The sequence below is a fragment of the Neovison vison genome, chromosome 3 (assembly GCF_020171115.1).
Source record: "Neovison vison isolate M4711 chromosome 3, ASM_NN_V1, whole genome shotgun sequence".
Classification (NCBI taxonomy): Eukaryota; Metazoa; Chordata; class Mammalia; order Carnivora; family Mustelidae; genus Neogale; species Neogale vison.
Genome location: NC_058093.1, coordinates 234,117,596 through 234,143,373, shown reverse-complemented (window position 1 = coordinate 234,143,373; position 25,778 = coordinate 234,117,596). Strand labels below are relative to the sequence as shown.

The window sequence follows — 25,778 nt, the reverse complement described above, 5'->3', positions numbered from 1 at the left end:
GGGTTCCTGGGGGCGGTGCGCGGGAGGGGGCGGGGCCTGCGCGGCGGCGTGGGCGCTAGTCGCGCGGGGGGGGAGGGAGCCGAGGGGAGGGGGCGGGGCCGTGCCGCCCGCGCCGCGCTGGGCCCTCTCGGCCAATGAGCGGCGTCCACATGCCGCGGCGGCGGCGAGAGGGGAGGCAGCGGCGGATAAATGCTATTAGAGCAGCCGCCGCGGAGCCGTCCCCGACGCCACCTCCTTCTCCTTCGCCGCAGTTTCCTCCGCCGCTGTCGGGGGTGCGGAGCTGAGGGAACAGAGCGAGCGCGCCGCGCACCACCCCGCCGGCTCGCCGCCCCCGCTCCGTTCTGCCCTCAGGGGTCGGCCGGGTGCCCCCTCCTCCGGCCCGGGCGGGGCCGCGAATCACCTCGGGAGAGAGGGGAGGGGGTTCGGGGGCCGCGGCCTGCGTTCCCGGCGGGCGGTTGAGGGCAAAGGAGGCCCTCCCTTCTGACGAGGGGAGGGAGGGTCAGGAGCCCCCCACCGCCCAGCTGAGTCCGGGGCGTGCACCGGCGAGGGCCGGGCAGCCTGAGGGGCGGTTGTCTGGGGGAGGGGGCGCGGGGTGATTCAGCGCCCGGCGAGGCGGAAGCGGCTGCAGGAGGAGGAGGGGGAAGAGGCCAGTCCGCGCCTGGGCGCCCGGGGTGGCACGAGCCCGCGGCCCGAGTGCGAGGCGGAGGCGAGGAGGCCGCGGGGACTGGAGGCGAGGCCGGCAGGGCTCCCGCAGTCATGGAGAACGCGCACACAAAGACGGTGGAGGAGGTGCTGGGCCACTTCGGCGTCAACGAGAGCACGGGGCTGAGCCTGGAGCAGGTCAAGAAGCTCAAGGAGAAATGGGGTTCCAACGGTAGGTGCCCGGCTCCGGGACTGCAGGGGCCCCGCGCGGCCCGGCGCGGGCCCGAGAGCAAGGGAAGATGGCTGACCGGGCTCCACCTCGTGGGTCTGGGCTCAGCGCCCGCCGAGGGCTGCAGGCGGCGGGTCGAGCCCGCGCGCCGGCCCCGCGGGAGAAGGGACTGCAGACGGGGGCTCCGGGCTTGTCCGTACCTCCGGGACCCCGCGCCTCGAGCCCTTGACCTTCCCCGCACGCAGTTAGCTCGGTGTCTTCTCACCCGCAGCAGCCGGCCCCGCTGGAGGGAGGGACCGTTCTCCTGCAACTGGGTTGAACCCTGCGAGACATTTTCTTGTCCCCAGCCAGTTTATGAGGCGTCGTTGCAGTTGAGAAAGCCTCTAACCGTTCTTGTACTACCCAAAGTTACACATCTGGCAGAAGTCATGACATAGCTGAGATAAGTCCTTGTTTCGGGAGCCTTGTTTAGTAGATAGCGATGCGATTTTACCCTTCGGGATACACTAAGGTATTGGTTACAACAGATTTTCCTGGGGTACCATTTGGTGTTGTTTTTATTTAAAAATGGTTGAAGGTTCATAGATCTGGGTACGTCTTTCGAAGATTGAGAATTTTAGCAATTCTCTTTATAAAGACAGTGCTAATTTTTTTCTCCCCTTCTTGACACGTTGCCTGGCGAATTTCTACATTCTGCAGAGTTACCGGCCGAAGAAGGTGAGTTATCTTAATATGTTTTTTTTTTTTTTTAAACCCCCCCGCCCCCCGTGTGCTCTTGTTAAGATGACATTTACAACAATTGTTTGTTTCTAACAGGAAAAACCTTGCTGGAACTTGTGATTGAGCAGTTTGAAGACTTACTAGTTAGAATTTTATTGCTGGCAGCTTGTATATCTTTTGTAAGTATAAAGAAACTTAATTTCTGTTCTTTTCAGAGATGAAAAACCAAGAACAAGTCCTGTCTATTGAGTGAGAACATTATATTTAGAGATTTCAGTGGTGTCTTCATTTTTTAAAAAAAACCTAGATATTTTAAAATTATAAACAAAACACTCGAACCATTTGTGCAGAAAATTAATGCCTGACATTTACAGTGCAGTTAGAAATGGGTTCCAAAATGAGGCAGAGTCTTAAAAATTTTTGTGGTTTATCGGTTTTAATATCAAAAAATTCTTTGTTGGAAAGCCTTTTCTGTTTTGGGTTCTTCCATTGTGTAAGATCATACTAAGATGGTGTTGGGCCCTTTGTAGTCTGTAAATAGAACTTACAAAAGGAATATTCCAGTTGCTCTCCCTTCCTGGTAATGGCAAGGTGACAGTTGTTTCTGACAGTGACAAGAATGATGACGGCAGTGATGGCACCACTGTTGACCAAATTTGGTTACTGACCTTTAGGGATGGTATATTTATCTAAATTGGACCCCTGTCTTAAGTGACTCCTAGGTAGAGAGAACAAGGTTCAGTGCAACTGGTTTAGATTTTTAAAGAAAAAAACAAAACAAAACCCGTTTTCTCTTGGTCTGTGTGGTTACTGTCTTGAGTCCTATATGGTTGCTAAGAAACTGGTGAAATGCAAAGAACTACAGCAGAAGAAGGGTGATGAGTTGGTGAGGTTATTTCTAGGTTATTAACATTTTTTTCCTGTTCAGTATTAATTTTTTACTGCATTTTTTCTTGGGCAGTGGACTTCTTGATAGTTTTCCTGAAAATGGTCATGAATAGGACACAGATGTTCCTAATCCTAACAGCATGAGATGACTTTTGTTCTTAAATTGCAGTATTGTATTCTTACAATAACTATGATGGGAAATGAAATTCACCCAGTGCAGTACTTTTTCAGGCTTCACAAAATTGACACAGTTTCAGGGTTTCATTTTTGTTTGTTTGTGCATTTGCAAACCACAGGCATCTACCTCAGTCTTTATGACAACTGTATCATAGAAGGCTATTTTGAGAACTAAATCAGAAGGAAGCAGTGGGCACTTCTTTAGGTAAGGGGGGGAAATTGGCAGGAGGTGAGCTTTTGGAGTAGTATATACAGATTCTGACATGAGACTTTAATATATCTATCATGCCATGTTGGCTAAGTGATATGTAGTTATTAATAATCAGTTCTCACGAGTCTTTTTTTCTGTGGTTTTCATTGAATAAAATTGAGAGTGTCATAGCAAAGCATACAGTGTCCTGAATTACTCCATACTTAGACGTCTGTCTGTTCTTGATTAATTCACCGCCACCCCTCCTAAATGGCTCCTGTTTTTACTGATTAAGATAAGGGAATAGAGTTGTTTGATTATCAGTTTCAGTACATTGTCGTGAGGCGAAAGAAATACTATGTTTGGGGTAGTGTAATATTCATGTATGTTTAAGCTACCTGCATAATTCTGAAGTAGCCTTAGCTTTGGCTGTTAAAGTACTGGGGTTCGGTAAGGTTATCAGGGACATCTTAGAAGTAAATCACCTGGTATATACAAGGCAGAGATAAAATAAATTTTTATTGAGTTATTCTGTATATCTGCTTAAGGCTGTGTTGTAACATCAGCATTATTTCCAATAAACAGGCTATTGAACATTTGGGTTTTATAGGATCTCTTGAGTTGCCGGTTCGAATGACTTTTGTATTAACATTTTGAATTAGTGATGTGTGTGACTTATTTTGAAGAACGGAGTTTATAGTTTCTAAGCATTTTCAGGTGGGTTTTTAAATGCTCTAATTTTATCATAGGGTAGGATGTTGGGTTTTTGTAGCTTTATAGAACTGTATTTTGGAATTGAAATTTGAATTACCTTTTTAGTAACTACTTGGAGTTAATGCTCAGGACATGAACTGTGTGACATTTTTATTTCATGGATTACTAAACAAAAATAATAAATGTTTAGGAAATACTGTTATTTTGCTCTGACTTGTTTGATCAAGACCTGTTTTGTTGATTTTCTTCATGTGAAATTGGCACAATACTACATTGTTCTTGACCTTTTCAGTCCTCATTTCTTTATCTTTTAAAAGATCACTGAGTCTTTTTTGTGGTGGTCAGTGTATTCCTAATTTACACGAAAATCATGGTAGAATATTCATATTCTTTTGGAGAATTAAATAGACCGTTCCTACAATATGTACATGATATATCATCAGGTTCTGCTCGAGTTAAAAAGAAATATTAGGCTTTCATGATTTATTTCAGATCTCTAAATTGTTAACTGCAGGAAGCTGCGTTAATGTGTTATACTCATGACCTGTAGGGATAAAGTTTAATTGCAATATTCGACAGATAGAAATAGTTTTAAGTTTCCTCGGATTGGAAGAAGTGAGCTATGATTTCTCCCACTACACATAAAGTAACATTAGAAATTCCTTCATTTCCCATTCATGAGCTACAATCCTGTCACTTTGTACATCCTCCTTGGTCACAACTTTGCCCTTCATTTAATACATCATACAGTTGCTTACTGGAATACCTGTTCTTTTTTCTCTTTCACTGCTTCATTAGGTATTTATTGAACACCTGGGACATGGCACAGACACTGGGGATACAGCATTTGAACAAAATAGACAAAGTCTCAACCTGGAGCCGACATTCTAGTGGAGACAGATAATAAACAAGTAAAATGTGTAGAAAAATAAAGCAGGGAGATAAGAGTATGAGGAGGGAGGGTATAGTTCTCTGGTAGGTTGGTCAGGAAAGTCCTCCAGGAAGGTGACTTTAGAGAAAAGACCTGAAGGAGATGAGCAGGAGGGCCATATTTGCCTCGTCCGAATTCAGAAAGCCCTTTGTGGTAACGCAGTTTGCAAAAGTTGCTCCACCCTCCATCCCCATTTCCCCACCAGAGCTATTTGGATTGACCCTAAAATGCTGCTTAAACTTGCTTAGACTTAGGCACTTGTCATCTTGTCACTTGTGTTTGAATAGTGTCTTTCCTTCCTACTGGATCCTTTAGAAGGGATCTTCATTTCTTTTAGAGCCTGGGTGAGTGATTTTGATAAAACGAATATATTTGAACTTGCGTTAGTAGCATTTTCAGAATATGTGATGTCTGGTTTCTTCGGTTTTCTTAGTACAGTATAGTCAAGAAGTAGTTTATATATTTGTAATGATTCTACTTTTTTCCCCTGTGTTTTCTTTTAACTTTTTTTTAAAGGATAGAATGGGTAGTTCTCTGATTGGTTTAACTAATTTATTTAGAGCCTTTCTTTAAAATGTTTTGAAAGGTGAGTGTGTGTGTGTGTGTGTCTGTGTAAGAAGATTGTATTCTCAAATCTAAAACCAGTATTTTTAAGTAAGTTTTTGTGTGGATCAGAAGAGAATGTAGTCTAAATCATACCTTTTTTTTTTTTTTTTTTAATGGCTAAAAGAATTTGTTTCCCGACCCAGAAAATTGTCATAACATTTATTGGTGATACCTTTCTTTCTTGTGAAGTGTTTTAAACTTCTTTTATTATGTAAATTTCTTCATTCCACGAGCAAGTATTTGAGTACCCAGTGTCCTTGCAAGTTTCTAGGGACACAAAGAGGAATGAAGACAGGTGCCCTAAGTCTTAAAAATATGCTTATGATCTCTCTCACTTTCTTTTTTTGGGGGGGGACCTCATTGAGTGCTCATTACATTATCCCAACATGTAGCTAAGATAATGGAGTTACGGAACTATGACTGTCTCCCACTGAAACACGCCTTTTTACCTTGGCTTAAAGTTTGCTTTTGTTCATTAAACTCCACTCTCCAGCATCTTCTGGTTGTGCTGTCAGAAGTTACTGTTATATGCAGAGATCAGTTTTACAGCTAATTAGAAGATAGTCTATACTATCCTGTTGAAGCAGTCTAAGTTGTTGTTGAGTATTCATTATTAGTGAGTGGCTACTGAATAGGATTGGCAAATTTGAAACTTTGAATTTGCTGGATTATATAAACCCCAGAAGACAAGTATTGTTACTGTAGTAATAGTGCAAAGCAAAGAAGAAACACTGTGCCTAAAATTAACTGCAGTAGCTTTTTCTTCCACTTTGCTTTGAAAGTGTTGATGAAATTGGTTACTTATTGCTCTAGATGTTTAAGTTCAAATACTGCCCTCAGGGTCTTGTACCTTACAGGTTATATGAGATTTTGTTTCATTCGTTCGTGCCCCTGTAATAGTGAGCTTCATCTGTGTACCAGAGTCACTTCTAGGCCCCTGGGGATACGCTGTGAACAAAAGACAGTACAAATAGGTAATCATTTATGTTCAGTGTATTCTCAGTGAAGATTTTAGAAACATTTACCCCACCATAGGAACATATTTTGTATGACTCAATAAGCCATATTTATGAACTGACTATAGTATAATGCTAAAAGGCATCTTTCATTTTGGTGATGTGTCGCACACTCTTCACTCCCTCATCTCCTGGGATCTTTCATTGGTCAGCATCATCATCTCATGTACACTAGGTTTCCTTTCAATAGAACAAACCAGGAAGGACTTCATAACATGATCTGAACATAATCAGCTGGATTGGTTCTTACCAGTTAATGACACATGGGTTGATCTTCACTTTGGGCTGTAGCATTTAATTATTTGGGTTCTTTGTAGTTTCAAAATAGACATTTCAAAAAGTATTCAGGAAATTGATGGTTGTTGATTTTATTTTATTTTTTTATTTTTTAAAGATTTTATTTATTTATTTGACAGAGAGAGATCACAAGTAGGCAGAGAGGCAGGCAGAGAGAGAGAGGAGGAAGCAGGCTCCCTGCTGAGCAGAGAGCCCGATGCGGGACTCGATCCCAGGACCCTGAGATCATGACCTGAGCCGAAGGCAGCGGCTTAACCCACTGAGCCACCCAGGCGCCCTGGTTGTTGATTTTAAATAGGTTCGGCACCAGCCTTCCACCCTGAGAGATTTGCCCACTAGTTTCCCATCATCCGGTTATTATTATACTTGTGGAACCATCAAATAATTATGACTGCTTGGGTTTCTCGCACATAAACATTTGAAGTCCTATGGTGGAAGGAAAGGTTACTGCGTTATACAGATTAGGATTCTACTTCTGCAGAGCAACCACACATTTTTTGAAAGTAAAGATTTGCTCTGGTAGTCCTGTCACTATTTGCTGTAGTCTTCCCTTTGCTCCAACTGTTAGAGGATAAATTACTTTAAGTTTGTTCCTTAGGCCTAGCTGCCAAGAGGGAAGTTCATACCCTCTTTAACAAGGTGTGAAGCTTATCTTACAGTTGCTAATGCCTCACTGACCTTTTGCATAGGTCCTAGTTACTCATCAGGTTGAGTGATTTTTTTCCCCCAAGAGCTAATTAAGTTTCTTATTTCTGATATGCTCTCCTTGGCAAGTGTTTGAAAGACTAGTATCAAAGCAGCTGTGATCTTGCATCTATCAAAATTTATAACTTCCTAGAGAAGTTTTCATTTTGGCACTAGGCCTGGCCTTAACACCAGGAATGCCCTGTTGAAAGCCTGCGGCAACATTTATATTCATTCTGGTTTTCTGCCTGCCCTAGTTCACTAGCTGTCAGTGGTCATTGGTACTTCTCAGGACCCGGTCCTGGTGTCTCCTGATTTTTTTTCCTGCTCAGGTTGATCTTTCTTGTTCATTCATCATTCCCTTATCTTACTTCGAAAATTCATTTTTGGCCTTGTCTTACCTCTCTGGTTGTTTACTATTTGTGTAAAAGCTCACTTTATACTATTCCACTAAGTATAAACATAGATGGTTTCATTATTGCCACGAGTCATATCTGGTTGTATTAAAAAGTATCAAAACTAGTGCTTTCATTGTTTACTAAATCAGTCTTTTAAAGAAAAAAATTTTTGTGAAATATACAGACATTTTAAGCAATGCTAAAAAACAAAGGCAAATCGTATCTCCCAGATTGAATCATTAGATACATTTGACATCCTTTCTGGATAGGCAGTTTTTCACAAAAAGTCGGTTTTAACTATTTAGATGGCTGTTTTACCATGTTCTTTATCCTTCTTAATGATTCATTTCTTGGGTTCTCTTATCAACTTAAGTTGGCTCGGTTATGAAGTTTAATTTCTAGCTCACACAACCATAACCTTGTCAGGATGTAAAAGCTACAAGTTAAAGAGAACCACAATAAAATTCATTTTCTGCTCATTTTCCTTGGGGCAGTGTTCTGTATCTAGATACAAATAACATTTGTGGACTACTGTCCTCTCTGAAGTGCTGTGTTGATAGATGACGTGTCATATAGAGGATAACCTTCAAAATACATTCCTTATTGCAGAACAACCTTGAGTAATTTTGAGATGACTTATAGTGATACCATTGAGAATAACCGGGGTGCTATCAGTACTCTATAATATGGAGTCCAAGATCAAGTGATTTTTACAATTAATTTATACCTATTAGTATTATTTGGTAGGAATACTAAACAACCCAGCAAAGTTGTAGATGACTGCCTTTTCCTTTAACAAAATGGAGAATTTAAGTTTTATTTATTCTGAATATATTCATGTAAAATGAATGGGTTTAATTTCCCGGAAAGTATTTTACTTAGATTTTAAAACAATTAGTATGCAAAAAATTAAGTTAGCTTTTGAAGAATAGTAAGAAGTTGTATAATTTTGATTCTCAAGAATTACTCTGAACAAGGGGCATAATAAACTGGTTGTTGGTGTCATTACATTTTGCCACCATTTGTTTCTAGAGATGGTAAGAAGAGTTTGTGTATTGCAGTTCCTTTAGTGCCCACCACTTTTGTTGTCAGGTGGCACTAAGCCTAAAAACACATTACAGGTCTAACACATGCCATTTCTTTTTTAGGTTTTGGCTTGGTTTGAAGAAGGTGAAGAAACAATAACAGCCTTTGTAGAACCCTTTGTAATTTTACTAATATTAGTGGCCAATGCAATTGTGGGTGTATGGCAGGTAAGCAAAAATTCTGCGGTGCTAGAGCTTAGCAGTTTATATAAGTGATTTAAATTGCGTTAATCTGTTTTTCCTCCCGATATATTGACTAGAAATATCGTTGAAAAATCTACATGTGGTTTTTCTTTTGTCTATTTATTTAGTGGCAACATTTTAGACCTCTTCTGCATGATTATGCTCCTAAAATTGCTCATCCTTCATGGTAGCACAGAGTTAAGAATAATGGATGAGAGAAGCTATTTGAGGAAAACCAGGACATTAGAAAACCAGTATCTGTCTTTATATTTCCTGGTTGCTTCCTGTGAAAAGTTTCATAAATTCGATGTCATTTTTATTCTCCTCGGATTTTTAAAAATATTTATTTATTTATTTAGCTGTAAAAATTGTTTTCCCTTAATAGCATACCCCTGGCTTTTTCCTTCTGTTGCCCAGGACTTTCTGACTCACAGAATGAAAGCCAGTGTACAGAAGCATAATAAGATTCCTACCCACCCCCCTTCATGTAATTGCTATTCTGTATATATCTAGTTTAGAGGACTTTAACTTTTTTACTTTCCTAGGACTATTGATCTGTTTTGTTTGTTTTTTTTTCCTAAGATTTTATTTATTTATTTGACAGATATCACAAGTAGGCGGAGAGGCAGGCAGAGACAGAGGAGGAAACAGGCTCCCTGCTGAACAGAGAGCTCAATGCGGGGTTCGGGGTTTGATCCCAGGACCCTGAGATCATGGCCCGAGCCATAGGCAATAACCCACTGAGCCACCCAGGCACTCCATGATTTTTTTTTAATATATATATTTTTTAACAGATGGAGACTAACACTTCAGATTCATCTTGAGTATTGATACTTAAATATGGTATAATCACCCCTTTGAGGACTAAAATAGAGTTCATCTACATTCTTAAAGTGGAAACATTTTATAAGCATACTTAGTCCTATTAGAATTGTAAACTTATGGGGAGCCTGGGTGGCTCAGTCATATAAGGAGTCAACTCTTGATATTGGCCCCAGGTCATGAGATCCAGCTCCATATCAGTCTCCCCACTCAGCAGGGGATCTGCTTGTGGTTCTTCCTCTCCCTCTGCCTTTAACCCTCACCACACACGCACTTGCACTCTCTCTTTCTAAAGTAAATAAGTAAATCTTTTTTAAAAAATTGTAAACTTCTGATCTTACTAATAAACATGAAGGCCAGGGTGCCTGGGTGGCTCAGTGGGTTAAGCCTCTGCCTTTGGCTTGGGTCATGATCTCAGGGTCCTGGCATTGAGCCCCATGTAGGACTGCTCAGCAGGGAGCCTGCTTCCCCCCCCACTCCCCCTGCCTGTCTCTCTGCCTGCTTGTGGTCTCTGTCAAATAAATAAAATATTAAAAGAAGAAAAAAAAAAAAAAAGAAGAGGAAAGAAAGATGGTCTTAGAAGAACATTTTATTGTGCTATATTTCTCTTTATTTTTTCTAAAATTGTTTAAGTAGAAGTAATCCTCTTGTCAATAGTATAGGCAAGAGAGACAATAATGGAGCATTTGATTGTCCTTCTCAAGTAGTAATGTATGTTTTCCTATTAAATAATTTATGCTAGTTACAAGGTAGATACTTTATGTACATTCCCATTTCATTGTTATAGTGATCTTATCAGGCAAATGATATTTCCACTTGACAGGTGTGACATTGAGGTTCAGAGTGATCAACTGACTTCTTAAAGGCCATATAGGTAGTACAGAGTATCTGGGACTTGAATCCAGACCCAGGCTGATCCAAATTCTAAAGTAAAAACTTATAGCAGTTTTCATAGGACTTTTATTTATTTATTTATTTATTTATTTATTTGACAGACAGAGATCACAAGTAGGCAGAGAGGCAGGCAGAGAGAGAGGAGGAAGCAGGCTCCCTGCTGAGCAGAGAGCCCGATGCGATGCAGGGCTCAATCCCAGGATCCTGGGATCATGATCTGAGCTGAAGGCGGAGGCTTCAATCCACTGAGTCACCTAGGTGCCCCATTCACAGGACTTCTATATTTATTTTCATTTAAAAAACAACATTCTTATGTCTTAATTTCATTTACGTGGTATACAGAATGGTGTGAGCAATAAAAAGTTACTGCCTTCTGGAAGGGAAATTATAAGTATAGCATAAGGTAGTAATTGGAGGTGGGGGGGGCACATGCTGCTGACCAGTGTCATTAAAGAAGGTGACAAGTGATTGTCACCGAGAATCACAGAAGCCAAAAATTGTTCTAATTTTAGTATATATGCTGCTGAAGTGAGCACTTGATATAACCTATTTGAATATGTGATCATTTGTTTCCCTTTCCCATCCCTACTTTCTAAATGTTCCTTTTGATCTTTTTTTTTTAATTTTTTTAAATTTTTTAATTTTTTTTTAAAGATTTTATTTATTATTTATTTATCAGAGGGAGAGAGAGGGAGAGAGCGAGCACAGGCAGACAGAATGGCAGGCAGAGGCAGAGGGAGAAGCAGGCTCCCTGCTGAGCAAGGAGCCCGATGGTGGGACTCGATCCCAGGACGCTGAGATCTTGACCTGAGCCGAAGGCAGCTGCTTAACCAGCTGAGCCACCCAGGCGTCCCTCCTTTTGATCTTTTGAGGGGAAGACTTTTAAAGTAATTTTAATTGACATTTTTGTCCTTGGGGTCTGAGATAATTTCTCTTTCATGCTTCTAATTTAAATATATTTTTGCTAATTTTGAGAAGTAAAATACAGTGCTCCTGGGATATTTCTTAACCTTGAGCAGTCTCGTTAAACTCTACCTGACATGACCTTGAAGAGGGAGAAAAGGAATTAAAACTGCTACAAGTAACAAATGGGAGAGGTAGTCCTATGAAAAAAGTGGTTTTAAGTTTGACTAATCAAGTATCAGCAGTGCTGAGAATTTATTCTTTTACAGTATCAGTAGTATTTGAACATAAGGACCTTATAGCAATGGCATTTAATAAGAATTAAATATTCTAGTTTTTTTTTTTTTTTTTTTTAAGATTTTATTTATTTGACAGAGAGAGAGAGATCACAAGTAGGCAGAGAGGCAGCAGAGAGAGGGGAGGAAGCAGGCTCCCTGGGGAGCAGAGAGCCCGACTCGGGGCTTGATCCCAGGACCCTGGGACCATGACCTGAGCCGAAGGCAGAGGCCTTAACCCACTGAGCCACCCAGGCGCCCCTAGTATTTCTGTTAATACCTGTTATACAGGTATTCTTCAAGCAGATCCGATATGGGGTTGAAATTATTTTTATCATGAGGTTCCCAAATTTAAAATATTCTATACTTTTTCAGGGATATAAACATTTAAAGTGAGACTCACACTATTAGCTTTCAGTTTTAAGTCCTCTAATTTCACTTTAAGCAGGTTTTGGGATTTTTTTTGCGACAGACCATAAGTCTTACACTAAGGTAAAAAATGAGATCACAGGGATGCCTGGGTGTCTCAGTTAAACATCTGCCTTTAGCTGAGATTGTGTTCTCTGGGTCCTGAGATTGAGCGCTGCATTGGTCTTCCTGCTAAGCGAGGAGTCTGCTTCTCCCTTTCCTTCTGCCCCTCTACCCTGCTTGTTCTCTTTCTCTTGCTCTGTCTCAAATAAATAAAAATCTTTTTAAAAAAATGAAATCATGTAGTATTGTGCATAAATTCTACCCAGGTAAAGGTTAAATTGAGCTTTATATCAGAGGGCAAAAAATGAGAAGTGAGAGAAATTAATCCTTTGTGCATTGAGTGACGTCTCCTGGGCATGCACCGTGTAGATTTGTTCCTTGACTTCTAATTGCTTACTCTCTGAAAGGAGGGAAGACAAATTTGGCACATGTGCTACTTTTCTTTTTCTTTCCCTTTCTTTTTTTTTTTTCTTTCTTTTTTTTTTCTTAAAGGAACTTTCCTATTGCCTTTTTTTTTTTTTTTAAACATGTTGATTTCTACATCTTTCATCTCAAAATTTGGAAAGAAAAGCTATTTGTGACTAGGATTTGACATGTTCATATACAGTATTATAGTAAATATAGTATATATGTTATGAGACTGGCAGGGTTTTTTTGTTTTCTTTAGCGGGGAGGTGGAAAGGGATAGAGGGAAACCTAATCAGGGCCCATGCTCAGTGCAGAGCCCAACTTGGTGCAGTTTCACAGCCCTGGGATCATGACCTGAGCCGAACTCAAGGGTCAGCTGCTTGGGGCACCTGGGTGGCTCAGTCAGTTAAGTGTCTGACTCTTGGCTTCAGCTCAGTTCATGATCTCAGGGTCATGAGTTCTAGCCCCACCTCGGGCTCTGCACTCATCTGCTGCTTTAGGTTCTCTTTCCTTCTCCGTCTGCCCTTGCCACCCATACATTTGCATGTGCGTACTCTCTCTCAAAATAAATGAATCTTTAAAAAAAGTTGGACATTTCAAATGACTCAGCTACCCAGGCATTCCAGGATTGGCAGTTCTCTGATGAGATTTCACCCATTTATTAGTCTTGACTTACTGCAGAAAGATTTCCTAGAATTTGTAAGATGTAACTTGATTTTCTTTTCTTTTTTTTTTTTTCCAATTTATTTATTTTCAGATGTAACTTGATTTTCTTAATTCATCACTCATAGTGTGTATCATGTGGTGAAACATAGTGTAAATAGTTTGTAAATCCTCATAGCCCTTGAGGTAGTAGCATTGGTGTCCAGGTTTTGTACGTACCAAACCGGTGTGTTGTATAACTCCTGCATAATCACATAGTCCAGTGGAAAAGCCTGGAGTGAACTAGGCAGTCCAGCCCCAGACCATCACCTTTCATGTGCGACAGGATCAATTTTCAGTGGTGTGGCTGTGGCTGGAGGTGAAAGCAGTGTTACACAGTGGGCTTGGGGACAACAGATTCTGTAACTGCTTTTTCTATTAGGATTTTATTCCCTGTTTAGGCCTGTTAGGGTGCTTAATTCTTCATTTCTTAGCACAGAATTGTAAGAGCCTAGTGTTTATCATCGTATGTGAATTGTTTAAGTATCAATGTGTATCTTTTATGTCTTTTTCCTAAAGTTTAGAACTCTAAAATTTGATTTCTTGGCCTAAAATACTAATTTGCAACGGCAAGTGTGTGTTGACTATCATCTTTTTTTTATAGGAAAGAAATGCTGAGAATGCAATCGAAGCCCTTAAGGAATATGAGCCTGAAATGGGCAAAGTATACCGACAGGACAGAAAGAGTGTCCAGCGGATTAAAGCTAAAGACATAGTTCCTGGTGATATTGTAGAAATTGCTGGTGAGTTGAATTTCTCATTTTTTAATTTTATTTTGTTCTGTTTATTCTATTTTATTTTATTCTTGATTGTGTATCTGAATGCAGTCCTCTTCTCAAAGCTCATACTTAAGTATTTTAAAAATTATGCTTCTGTGTATCAATTATATTAACAGGTTTTGGTGTCTTCCAATCAAATCAAGTTTTCTATTTCTAGGTGTTTGGCACCTCCCCTTGTGTTGATAAAATTTGTTTAAAACAAAAAGTGTTTTGAACTATTGTACCTACTACTTTTGTTCCATGGTAGTACATGGAACTAGTGAAATAATGAACTTAATCTCTATTTGACAATTAGTTGTAGTGAGCAATTTAGAATACTAGTTAAGGGGCACCTGTGTGACTCAGTCGTTAAGTGTCTGCCTCCGTTTCCAGTCATAATCCCAAAGTCCTGGGATAGAGTCCTGCATCGTGTACCATGCTCAGTGGGAAGCCTACTTCTCTCACTCCCCCTGCTTGTGTTCCCTCTCTCGCTGTCTTCCTCTCTGTCAAATAAATAAAAATCTTTAAAAAAAAAAAAAAGGAATACTAGTTAAAGGATACATAGTTTTTTGGGTTTTATTTTCCCGTTTTGATTCTTGACACAAATGTTTAGTCATACTTGTAACTATCAAATTAAGTAGATGGTCAAGGGTAATTTCCTGGCTCTGAAAAGGTCTGCTTTAAAATACTTCTACATAACACAGGGCCAGGGGTCTTAGCTTCAAAGACCTTCAAAGAGTTTGTGAATTAAATGCAGGGCCAGAGCTCTCCACAGATCTTAAAGGAGTTTTGTATCTTCATTGCTCAAGATCAGTGCCATCTTTTTAGGTAGGCCTGAATGCGCAGAAACAGTAAGAACAGTTTAGTGTTTTTGCTGAAGAGTTATCATATCAGATCATTCACATTGTCATGGTTTTTCATAGCTCGCTGAGCTCCAAATACTTACCAGTTGACCCTTGAACAGTGCAGGAGTTGGGGCACTCAGGAATCCATGTGTAACTTATGACTTCCCCAAAACTGAACTACTAGTAGACTACTGTTGACCTTTTTTTTTTTTAAAGGATATTTATTTATTTGACAGAACGATCACAAGTAGTCAGGCAGGCAGAGAAGTGGGGAAGCAGGCCCCCTGCTGAGCAGAGAGCCTGATGTGGGGCTCGATCTCAGGATCCTGAGATCATGACCTGAGCCGAAGGCAGAGCGTAACCCACTGAGCCATCCAGGCGCCCCTACTGTTGACCTTTTACAGAACATAGTTAAGACATATTCTGTACGTTTATGTTTTATATACTGTAAGTAAGCTAAAGAAAAGAAAATGTTATTAAAATCATAAGGATGAAAAAATGCAGGGGTGCCTGAGTGGCTCAGTTAAGTGTCTGCCTTTGGCTCAGGTCATGATCCTAGGGTCATATGATCGAACCCCGAGGTAGGCGCTCTGCTCAATGGGGAGCCTGTTTCTCCCTCTCCCACTCCCCATGCTTGTGCTCACTCTGGTTTCTTTTTTCTGTCAAATAAAATCTTAAATATATATTTATAGGATTGTATTATTTTTAAAAAATCCATTTTTTAAACTAACTTTGACATAAGAATATTGTAAGAATAGTAACAGTTCCCACGTACCCTTTATCCAGATTCTCAAAGTGTAAACGTTTTATCATGTATGTTACCCTCTTTCAGTCGATATCTATACATTCATACATTTTTGTCTGATGTGTTTGAGAGTACATCACAGGCATAATGCTTCTTTAATCCTAAATACTTGAGTATTTATAAAATGAAGGGCATTCTCTTAGTACAAGTTCAGTACAATTATCAGAATCAGGAAATAGATACAAAACTTATCTGATCTCATTCAGAGGCAAACCTTATTCAGTTTTTACCATTTGTCACAGTGGATTTTTTTTTTTTTTTTAAAGATTTTATTTAGGGACGCCTGGGTGGCTCAGTTGGTTGGACGACTGCCTTCGGCTCAGGTCATGATCCCGGAGTCCCGGGATCGAGTCCCGCATCAGGCTCCCAGCTCCACGGGGAGTCTGCTTCTCTCTCTGACCTTCTCCTCGCTCATGCTCTCTCTCACTGTCTCTCTCTCAAATAAATAAATAAAATCTTTTTTTTTTTTTTTTAAAGATTTTATTTATTTATTTGACATAGAGAGACAGTGAGAGAGAGCATGAGCGAGGAGAAGGTCAGAGAGAGAAGCAGACTCCCCGTGGAGCTGGGAGCCTGGTGCGGGACTCGATCCCGGGACTCCGGGATCATGACCTGAGCCGAAGGCAGTCGTCCAACCAACTGAGCCACCCAGGCGCCCCTGTCACAGTGGATTTTATAGCAAAAATAAGAATTAGGGAATTCTGACTGTGAACATAGGTCAGAAAGGGAAAGGCCAGAGCTAGGTCATTTGATGGTCTAGGCCAAAGGTGATGAAACAAGAGATAATGAGAGCAGTAGCATTAAGAATAACAATGGAAGGATTTTGAGTGTTTGAATAGTGGTTCTTAAGCAGAGGTGCACATCAGAATCATCTGGGGGTGCCCTTTAAAGTTTTTACCAGGTCCCATCCCAAAATAATTGACTCTCCCTTGGGCATGAAATTACGGCCTTTGTAGTTTGACAGGTGAGTCTCAAATTTCAATGCAGAGTGCCACGTTTTAATAACAGATGGTTGTATGGAGCAGACGGGGCTTGGGATGTAGAATTGAAGCCATTGGCAGGTTTTCTGGTTTAGGTGACTGGATGGTGAAGGTGCTGGTAGTTGAGGAAGAAACCTCAGAGGTAGGTGGTCTGTCTTCCCAGAAGTATGTATGTGAGAGGTGCAGAGGCTGATAATGTCACCTGAATTTGTGTATGAGATTCCATTTGACTTCATATGTTTTCCATTTCTCCAGCTTAATCTGGTAATATATACTCTTCAGCCTCACACATAAAAAAATATTTTAAGAATTTTTATGCTAGTTGGGCTACTTCAGTGTATTGAGTCTGTATGAAAAGTTAGAGAAGGGGCGCCTGGGTGGCTCAGTGGGTTAAAGCCTCTGCCTTCGGCTCAGATCATGATCCCAGCGTCCTGGGATCGAGCCCCATATCCGTCGGGCTCTCTGCTCAGCGGGGAGTCTGCTTCCCCCTTTCTCTCTGCCTGCCTCTCTACCTACTTGATCTCTGTCTGTCAAATAAATAAATAAAATCTTTTTTAAAAATTTTTTAGAGAAATTACCATCTAAGCGTTTTTCCTGAATTTGCATCAGTAGATGGCAGTGGTAAACAGTGTCTGAGGGAGCTGTAACCTTGACCCTGGAGGCGTCTTCCCTTTTGAAGAGATAAAGGCCAGCTACTCTTTTGATCTGTCTTCTCCAGGCTTTCCTGTGTCAGTAGGTCATTCTGACCACCTAATTAGCTGAGAGAAGCTTGGGAGTCATCTTGGTCCTTCCTTCTCATTATCTGTCTCTTAAGACCATTTGTCTTGAAAACAAACCCCAAACCTAAATTTGTGAATTTCTGTTTTCTCAGTTACCAGCTCACCCTGGACTGTCCTTGTGTCCTTACTGTGCTCTGGATTCCTTTGTCTCTTCCAGTCTTTTCTTCACGTAGCAGCCAGAGCAGTTTCCTAAAGATCCTGTTGTTTACTTATCTGCCAAAATTCTTCAGTGGCTTCCTGATTGCACCTGAAATATAAAATGCTTTTCACCTAAAAGACCTTGCTTCATATGACTCCTCCTTGCTTCTGTGATTTCATCTCATGCCTTTCTCTATGCTCCAGCCATGCAGGCCTCTGTTTTCAGTTTTCAGTACCACCGAATTTTCCTGATCTTTTTGGGGAAGTTAAGCAAACTTTGTAATTTATTAATTTGCCCAGTGCCCAGATCTCACAGTGGCAAAGCTTTGTTTATAGCCCTAATCTACCTGACTTTTCTTGCCCATTGTGAAATTCTGTTTCCTATAATGTAATGTTTTGTATGTTTGTGTGTGTGTGTGTATTAAAGATTTTGTTTATTTATTTGACAGACAGGGATCACAAGTAGGCAGAGAGGCAGGCAGAGAGAGAGAGGAGGAAGCAGGCTCCCTGCTGTACAGAGAGCCCGATGCAGGGCTCAATCCCAGGACCCTGGGATCATGACCTGAGCCGAAGGCAAAGGCTTTAACCCACTGAGCCACCCAGGTGCCCCATGTTTGTATATGTTTGATGGCTTAGGAAGGACAAATTTAATGATTGGTTCAGTGTGTGTGACCTAAGATTTCCAGTCTCCTGGAGTACCCTTATTTGCATATGTTGTGGTAAAATACACAGAGTATAAAGTTTACCATTTTGACTGTTTTTAAGTGTACAGTCCCGTGGCATTAAGCACATTCACATTATTGTGTGATCATCTCCAGACCATCATCCATCCATCTCCAGAACTCTTTTGTTTTCTCAAACTGACCACCTCTTCCCATTTTCCCTTTTCCCCCTTCTCTGGCTTCTGGCAACTACTCCCTTTCTTCTACTGTTCAAAAAACAATCATTTTAATATTGAAAGATGAGTTTAAATCCCTCCTCTTGTGTGAATAGACTTACTAGTAACTATTTTAAGCAGTAAACACATTTAGACCCATTCTGCTTTCACCTCTTTCGGAAACCTGTGGGGAGTGCAAGCAGTACTAATAGCAGCACTTTTTCCTTCCTAGTCTCCCCACTGTACACGAATTGCTAAAAGCATGTGCAGTGCTTGCACATTGGGCTCTTGTATACTACCCTTCTTGAATTTTGACCATTCTGAGGGATGCAGAACAGAGGTGGTATCTAGTTTTAGATAGACGCAAACATGTTGTTAAATACTGTTGTCCTACCAGTAGGCAGTGAGCTCCTTAAGGGCAGAGCTGTCACACTGACCATCGTAATCTTCTTGCTGGATGTGACAGTCTTACTGAATAATAAAGAAGTATGTGGTAGGTTCAGCTAATAGAACATGGTTATTGTGCAGCGCAGATAAGTGGAAGTCTATATGCACACATACAATAATAGCTAAACTTGGAGTGTGCAGCAGATACCGTGACTGGTTACAAATGTTTGGTTCTTCACCGGAGGAGCACACTCTGTGTATGTGTGCTGTGCTTCACACTTGACAGTTGAGGAAACAGAGTCTTTGTGACTTACTGCTTCTGTCTTCAACTGTAGCTCATTTGCTAGAGAATGTACTGTGTACTTAGTGTACAGATAGCAGATCTATCAGTTATATTTTTATTTGTTAGATGCGCAGGTCACAATTTTTTTTAAGCAATTTTATTGAGATATAATTCACATATCTTAACATTTACTCTCTTGAAGTGTACAACTGAGAGGTTTATAGTATATTCAGAGTTAGGTAATCATGATCACTGTCTAATTTCAGAACATTTTCATCCCCTAAAAAAGAAACCTTCTACCTATTAGCAGTCATTCCCCCTGCCTCTTGCCCCTAGGCCCCAGCAGCCACAATTTTTCCATACAGTATATGACCTTTTGAGACTGCCTTCTTCACTTGGCATATTATTTTTCAGAATTCATCCATGTAGCATCGGTCACATATTTCATTCATGTGTGTAATGTATCTCATTGCTTTTTTGGCTGAATATCCCATTATTTGGGTATACCACATTATATTTATCTACTTATCAGTTTACCAATATTTGGGTTGTTTTCCCCTTTTGGCCACGATGAATAATGCTACTGTGAGTATTCGTGTACAAGTTATGTGTAAGCATACACTTTTACTCTCTTAGGTACACCCTTAGCTATGGAATTGCTGGGGCATATGACTACTCTGTGTTTAACATTTTGAGCGACTTATGTGAAGTAGTTGCATTATTTTCCATTTCCAACAGCAACATTCAGGTTCCAGTTTCTCCACATTCTCACTGATGCTTGTTACTGTCTTTATTTTCTAATTTTAGCCATTAAGTGTTATCTTCCCTAATTTCCTAATGAGCATCTTGTACTATTTTCTGTTAGTGTGTTGTCTTTGGAGAAATGTCTTTTCAAATCCTTATCCATTTAAATTGGGTTATTTGTCTTCTTAGTGATATGTAAGGGTTTTTTGTTATTGTTGTTCTTTGTTTTTTTTACATATCCTATATCAGATATGGTTTCCAAGAATGTTTCCCATTCTGTAGGTTTTCTTTTTTTACTTTCTTGGTGTCCTTTGTAGCATACATTTTTTATTTTGATCAAGTCCCATTTGTCAGTTTTTTTCTTTTGTTGCTTGTGCTTTTGGTATCCTAAGGTACTGTTGCCTTATCTAAGGTCACAAAGGTTTTTTTTTTTTTGGTTTTGGTTTTGTTTTTTAAAGATTTTATTTATTTATTTGAGAGAGAATGAGCGAGAGAGAGCATGAGAGAGGAGAAAGTCACAGGGAGAAGCAGACTCCCCAAGAAGCTGGGAGCCCAATGCAGGACGAGATCCTGGAAGTCCGGGATCATGACCTGAGCCGAAGGCAGTCGCTCAACCAACTGAGCCACGCAGGCGCCCAGTCATGAAGGTTTTTATATGTGGTGTGAGGTGTGTAGGGGTTGGGCTTCCGTCTTTTGCATTGGGATATTCAGTTGTCTGAGCACCATTTGTTGAAAAGACTTACTCATTGAATTGTCCTGGCTCCCTTGTCAAAAATCAATTGACCACATTTTCCACTACAAATGGACTATTCTTCCATTGATCTGTGTATCTATCCTTGGGCCAACACCACACGGTCTTGGTTTGTTTAGTAAGTGTTGACGTCATTGTGTTTGTGTCCTCTCTACTTTGTTGTTTTTCTTCATGCTTTAGAGTATACTGGGTCCTCTGCATTTCCGTATAAATTTTAAGATTAGCTTGCTAATTTCTCCAAAACAAAACAAAAACTTGGGATCTTGATAAGAGTAATGTTGATTGTATAGATCTTTTGGGAATATGGCCATCAACACCATTAAATCTTCAGTGCAAGAAAATGCCACTTGGGTGATAATGTAGGGTATCTTTCCATTTAAGTCTTTTATTTTTTCAGTGTAGGTCTTTTATTTTAGCCTTCTGTTGTTTACAGTTTACAAGTCTTGTATTTCTCTTGTTTATTCATAAGTACTTTATGTTTTTGTTTGGGAGCTATCTGTAATTGGGTTTGTTTTCTCTTTCATTTTTAGATTATTCTTTGCTGGTGTATAGAAATGTAATTGATTTTTGTCTGTTGATCTTAAACCTTGCGATCTTGCTGGAATCTTACTAGTTCTTCAAGAGTCCTTCTTAAGATTTTTTATAAATAAGATCATGTTAATTGCCCTTGATAGAATTCCCAGTAGACTATTGAATAGAAGTGGCAAGAGCAGACATCCTTGTCTTGTTTCTGATCATAGGGGCTTAAGCATAGTCTTTTATCATGAAGTCTGATGTTAACTGTGGCTTTTGTAGATGGCTCTTATCATGTTGAAGCCAGATGACAATTTAATTTTTGGGTTGTCAATATATTGTTGTTTGGTCTATTTGGTGACTTTTTATGGTGGTTATATATTTATATCCAAATTAGAAATGATAATTATGCTGAATTACTAGAACTATTGGGTCACTGAATTGGGTAACACGTAATCCTAAAACATGTGCAAGGATATATGGAACCTTTTTGGAAAAACATACTGTGACTGCTTAACCTGAGCCAGATAAATAAGCATTTACGTAGTAAAACATTAAAATTTTACATGTCGAGGCTTTTTAACATCTGTTTTTATCAGGATTAGTAATCTGATGGACTCTGCTGTTTGGCATTTAGCCCAATAATTCAGTTCTGTGAACCATAGAAATGAATTTTAAGTATAAGTCTAAATTATTTCTTGGCAACCAGTCTCTACATAGCCTGGAGGGATAAATAGCACAATCTGTGCTTTTATTTATTTATTTATTTATTTTTAAAAGATTTTATTTATTTGACAGAGATCACAAGTAGGCAGAGAGGCAGGCAGAGAGAGAGAGGAGGAAGCAGGCTCCCTGCTAAGCAGAGAGCCCGATTTGGGGCTCGATCCTCGGACCCTGGGATCATGACCTGAGCTGAAGGCAGAGGCTTTAACCCACAAGCCACCGAGGTGCCCCCAATCTGTGCTTTTAGATGTGGTAACTTTTATATTTTCATTTAAATTAATGAATTTAAGTTTAAGGGAGTTCTTTGACGAATTGAAAAACTGGAGAATATTGTGAACTGTTTTGGAGATAATAGCAAATGTGGAGTTACTATTTGGATACTTGCAGAAAGACCTTTTTGTAGCCATATTTTTGGATATAGAGTTTATCTCTTAAATTCAGGTGATAAAGTCCTTTTTGTTAGCTTTTGGATAGCTATGGAGTAGTTTTGCTGAATTTTCTGAAGGCTAGGCTGAACCAAGAGGTTTTTTGAGGGGGAGATGTAGGGATTGAGGAAGTTAAATTTCAGGTGCTGCTATACCAGCTAATAACCTTTCCAAGGAGACATTGTGTAAGCATGCATAGCAAATGCTGTGTAAACCTAGAATATAGGAGCCAATTAAAACTGCTTTGGCAAGTAAAAATACAAAAATAGTTACCTACGTTTTTGTCTGAAGCCACAGTACTTTTGTATTAATGCCAGGAAAATATTTGGATGGATAGAAACCAAAATTAGTAAAATCAGGTATAATTTTATGAGAAATGAACATCCATATTTTTAAGTTTTCTGGATTATCTTATAGTCTTATCAAAGTCAAGTGTGGTAGTTCTAAAAGTCATCACTTCAGAAATTTGGGGGTTCCAGTGTATGCCTAGGGGGGTTATTTATTAACTCTCAAGGCCATTGTGTTTGGGATTGTTTAAATCAAACTTTATGTATGTTGTTAAGCTGGAGTTGGTGATTAAGTACAAAGATAGACATATGCTTAGATGATTTCTGTCCTATAGTTAAGTGTACTTTATAGCAAATCCTATCTTAAGATTATGTAAGTGATAGAAACGACAGTCTTAACATAAAATTGCATTTGCTTTAGCTTCTAAAGAGTTTGTTTGTTTGTTTGTTTTCCCTAAAATGAAAAGTAAATGTGCAGTAAGTAGAGCCAGCAGTTTTGGGATTTAGTTGATAAAAAGACTAATTCTTAAACTTGGCAACTACTTAAGGAAGAAAAGTTTTACTTTTTTTTTTTAAGATTTTATTTATTTATTTATTTGACAGAGAGATCACAAGTAGAGAGGCAGGCAGAGAGAGGATGGGAGAAGCAGGCTCTCTGCTGAGCAGAGAGCCCGATGCCGGGCTTGATCCCAGGACCCTGAGATCATGATCTGAGCTGAAGGCAGAGGCTTAAGCCACTGAGCCACTTGGGCACCCGTAAAGTTTCACTTTTTCTTTCTTTCTTTCTTTTTTTTTTTTTTTAAGATTTTGTTTATTTACTTGACAGAGATCACAAGGAGGCAAAGAGGCAGGCAAAGGGGATGGGGGAGAGAAGCAGGCTTCCTGCTGAGCAGAGAGCCCGATGTGATGCAGGGCTCCATCCTGGGACCCTGAGATCATGACCTGAGGCGAAGGCAGAGGTACAACCCACAGAGCCACCCAGGTGCCCCAAAGTTTCACTTTTGATAGTCATCTTGCAATAATGGAAATTAGTAACCTGTGGAGCGGTGTTTCCAAGCAGTTGAGAGAAAGGAAAGACAAAGTTATAAAATACAAAGGTGACTGATTGACTGAAGAACCCGGATTATTATTCTAATTCTATATGACACTGGACAGCTTAACCTCTGCAGAATTGAGTAGTTAGAGTAGACTTTTTTTTTTTTTCTTCTTCTTTTTTTTTTTTTTTTTTTTTTAAAGATTTTATTTATTTATTTGACAGAGAGAGATTACAAGTAGACAGAGAGGCAGGCAGAGAGAGAGAGAGGAGGAAGCAGGCTCCCCACTGTGCACAGAGCCCGATGCGGGGCTCGATCCCAGGACCCTGGGATCATGACCTGAGCTGAATGCAGAGGCTTTAACCCACTGAGCCACTCAGGCGCCCCTAGAGTAGACTTTTTTAAAGGAGCTTTCTGGGGGCACCTGGGTGGCTCAGCGGGTTAAAGCCTCTGCCTTCGGCTCAGGTCATGATCCCAGAGTTCTGGGATCGAGCCCCGAATCGGGCTCTCTGCTCAGCAGGGAGCCTGCTTCCTGCTCTCTCGCTCTTTCTCTCTCTCTCTGCCTGCCTCTCCGCCTACTTGTGATTTCTGTCAAATAAATAAATAAAATCTTTTTTTTTTTTTAAAAAAAGGAGTTTTCTGGCTCTAAAAGATGTCTGATTCTGATAACATTTGTTATCATTTGTTAACTGGGGCCATGAGTCCAGGTGTACTTTTGCTTTTAGGAAGAAAAGCATTGGAGCAGTCTGAACAGTCAGCAGACACTTTAATCCATAACTGTCAAGCTCCCTAAACCCTAAAACAAATACCCAAGATACCAGTTCTGTGCTATAGAGCAGAGAGGTTTGCAAACTGTGTGTGTGTGTGTGTACACAGAGCCTTTTAGTAAATATTTGAGGCTCTGTGGGCTCCAGTCTTTGTAGAAAAATATGTATGTGTACATGCATATTTATTAAGCCTTTAAAAATGTAAAGATCATTCTTATCTTGTGGGCTCTTTGAAAGTTTTTATTTTTATTTATTTGAGAGAGAGAGCATGGGGGTGTGCACCTTCTTGAGCAGGGGGGACTGGGAGAGGGAGAAAATCTCAAGCAGATTTCATGCCAAGCGCAGAGCCTGACTTGGGGCTCCATTTGAGGACTCTGGGATCATGACCAAGCTGAAATCGAGAGTTAGACCATTAATTTGCTGACCCATCCAGGGGCCCCCTTGAATGCTCCTTTAAAAACAGATAAAATAGGCCTTCAAATCTGGCCAGCTGCTTAGAGCAGTGTTTCTCTGACTTCATGGGGAAGGGGGGTTTTGTTACTGTCCAGATTTTACTTCTGTAGGTCTGGAATAGGATCTGTTTGGCACTTCTGTCAGGCTCCCAGGTGGACCACACTTTGGGAAACGGAGCTCTAGGGCAGTAGTTCTTCTTCTTCTTCTTCTTTTTTTTTAAGATTTTATTTATTTATTTGACAGAGATCATAAGCAGGTGGTGGGGTGGGGAAGCAGGCTCCCTGCTAAGCAGAGAGTCCGACATGGGGCTCAATCCCAGGACCCTGAGATCATGACCTGAGCCAAAGGCAGAGGCTTAACCCTCTGAGCCAACTAGGCGCCCCTCTAGTGCAGTAGTTCTTAATCATTTCTAGATTACAGTCCCTTTGAGAATTGATGAATTCTCTCCTCCAAAGACACATTAAAATCTTGCATGCAATTTCAGGGTGGGTTCATTTGTCCTTCTTCCCAGAAATTCACGTCAGGATCTAGCTATTTGGTTTTTAAGAGTACATACTCCATATGATCCAGCAATTCCATTTCTGGGTATATATCTGAAGGAAAGGAAATCACTATCCCAAAGAAATATCTGTATCCCCATGTTACCTGTAGTGCTATTTACAATAGGCAAGACATGGAAACAACCTAAATGTTTGTAGATGGATGAATGGGTGAAGCAATGTGTTATATATGTGCAGTGGAATATTTCTCAGCCATAAAAAAGGTTGTCACGTCATTTGCAACATGGATGGACCTTGAAGATGTTATGTTAAGTGAAATAAGAGAAAGGCACATATTGTGTGATCCCACTTACATGTAGAATCTAAAAAAAAAAAAAAAACCCCAAAACTCTTAGAGATTGCCAGGGACATCCAGGAGAGGGAATTGGGTGCAGGTGGCCAGAAGGTACAGAATTCCATTTATAAGACAGATACTCAGGAGATGTAATGTCAAG

The 25,778-nt window shown here is 40.3% G+C and overlaps 1 protein-coding gene across 2 annotated transcripts in view; it reads left to right on the top strand.

The window, feature by feature from the left end:
• The first annotated feature begins 597 nt into the window (after positions 1-597).
• The window catches only part of ATP2A2 (ATPase sarcoplasmic/endoplasmic reticulum Ca2+ transporting 2), a 60,512-nt gene continuing 35,331 nt past the window's right edge, over positions 598-25,778 (top strand). For both annotated transcript variants that reach the window (XR_006383971.1, XM_044244298.1), the window contains exons 1-5: positions 598-874; positions 1,571-1,588; positions 1,688-1,770; positions 8,641-8,745; positions 13,840-13,978. Coding sequence is in view for 1 of the 2 variants with exons in the window: in XM_044244298.1 (XP_044100233.1) it covers positions 757-874; positions 1,571-1,588; positions 1,688-1,770; positions 8,641-8,745; positions 13,840-13,978 (463 nt within the window). In the remaining variant the exon portion in view is untranslated. The remainder of the gene's footprint in view (positions 875-1,570; positions 1,589-1,687; positions 1,771-8,640; positions 8,746-13,839; positions 13,979-25,778) is intronic.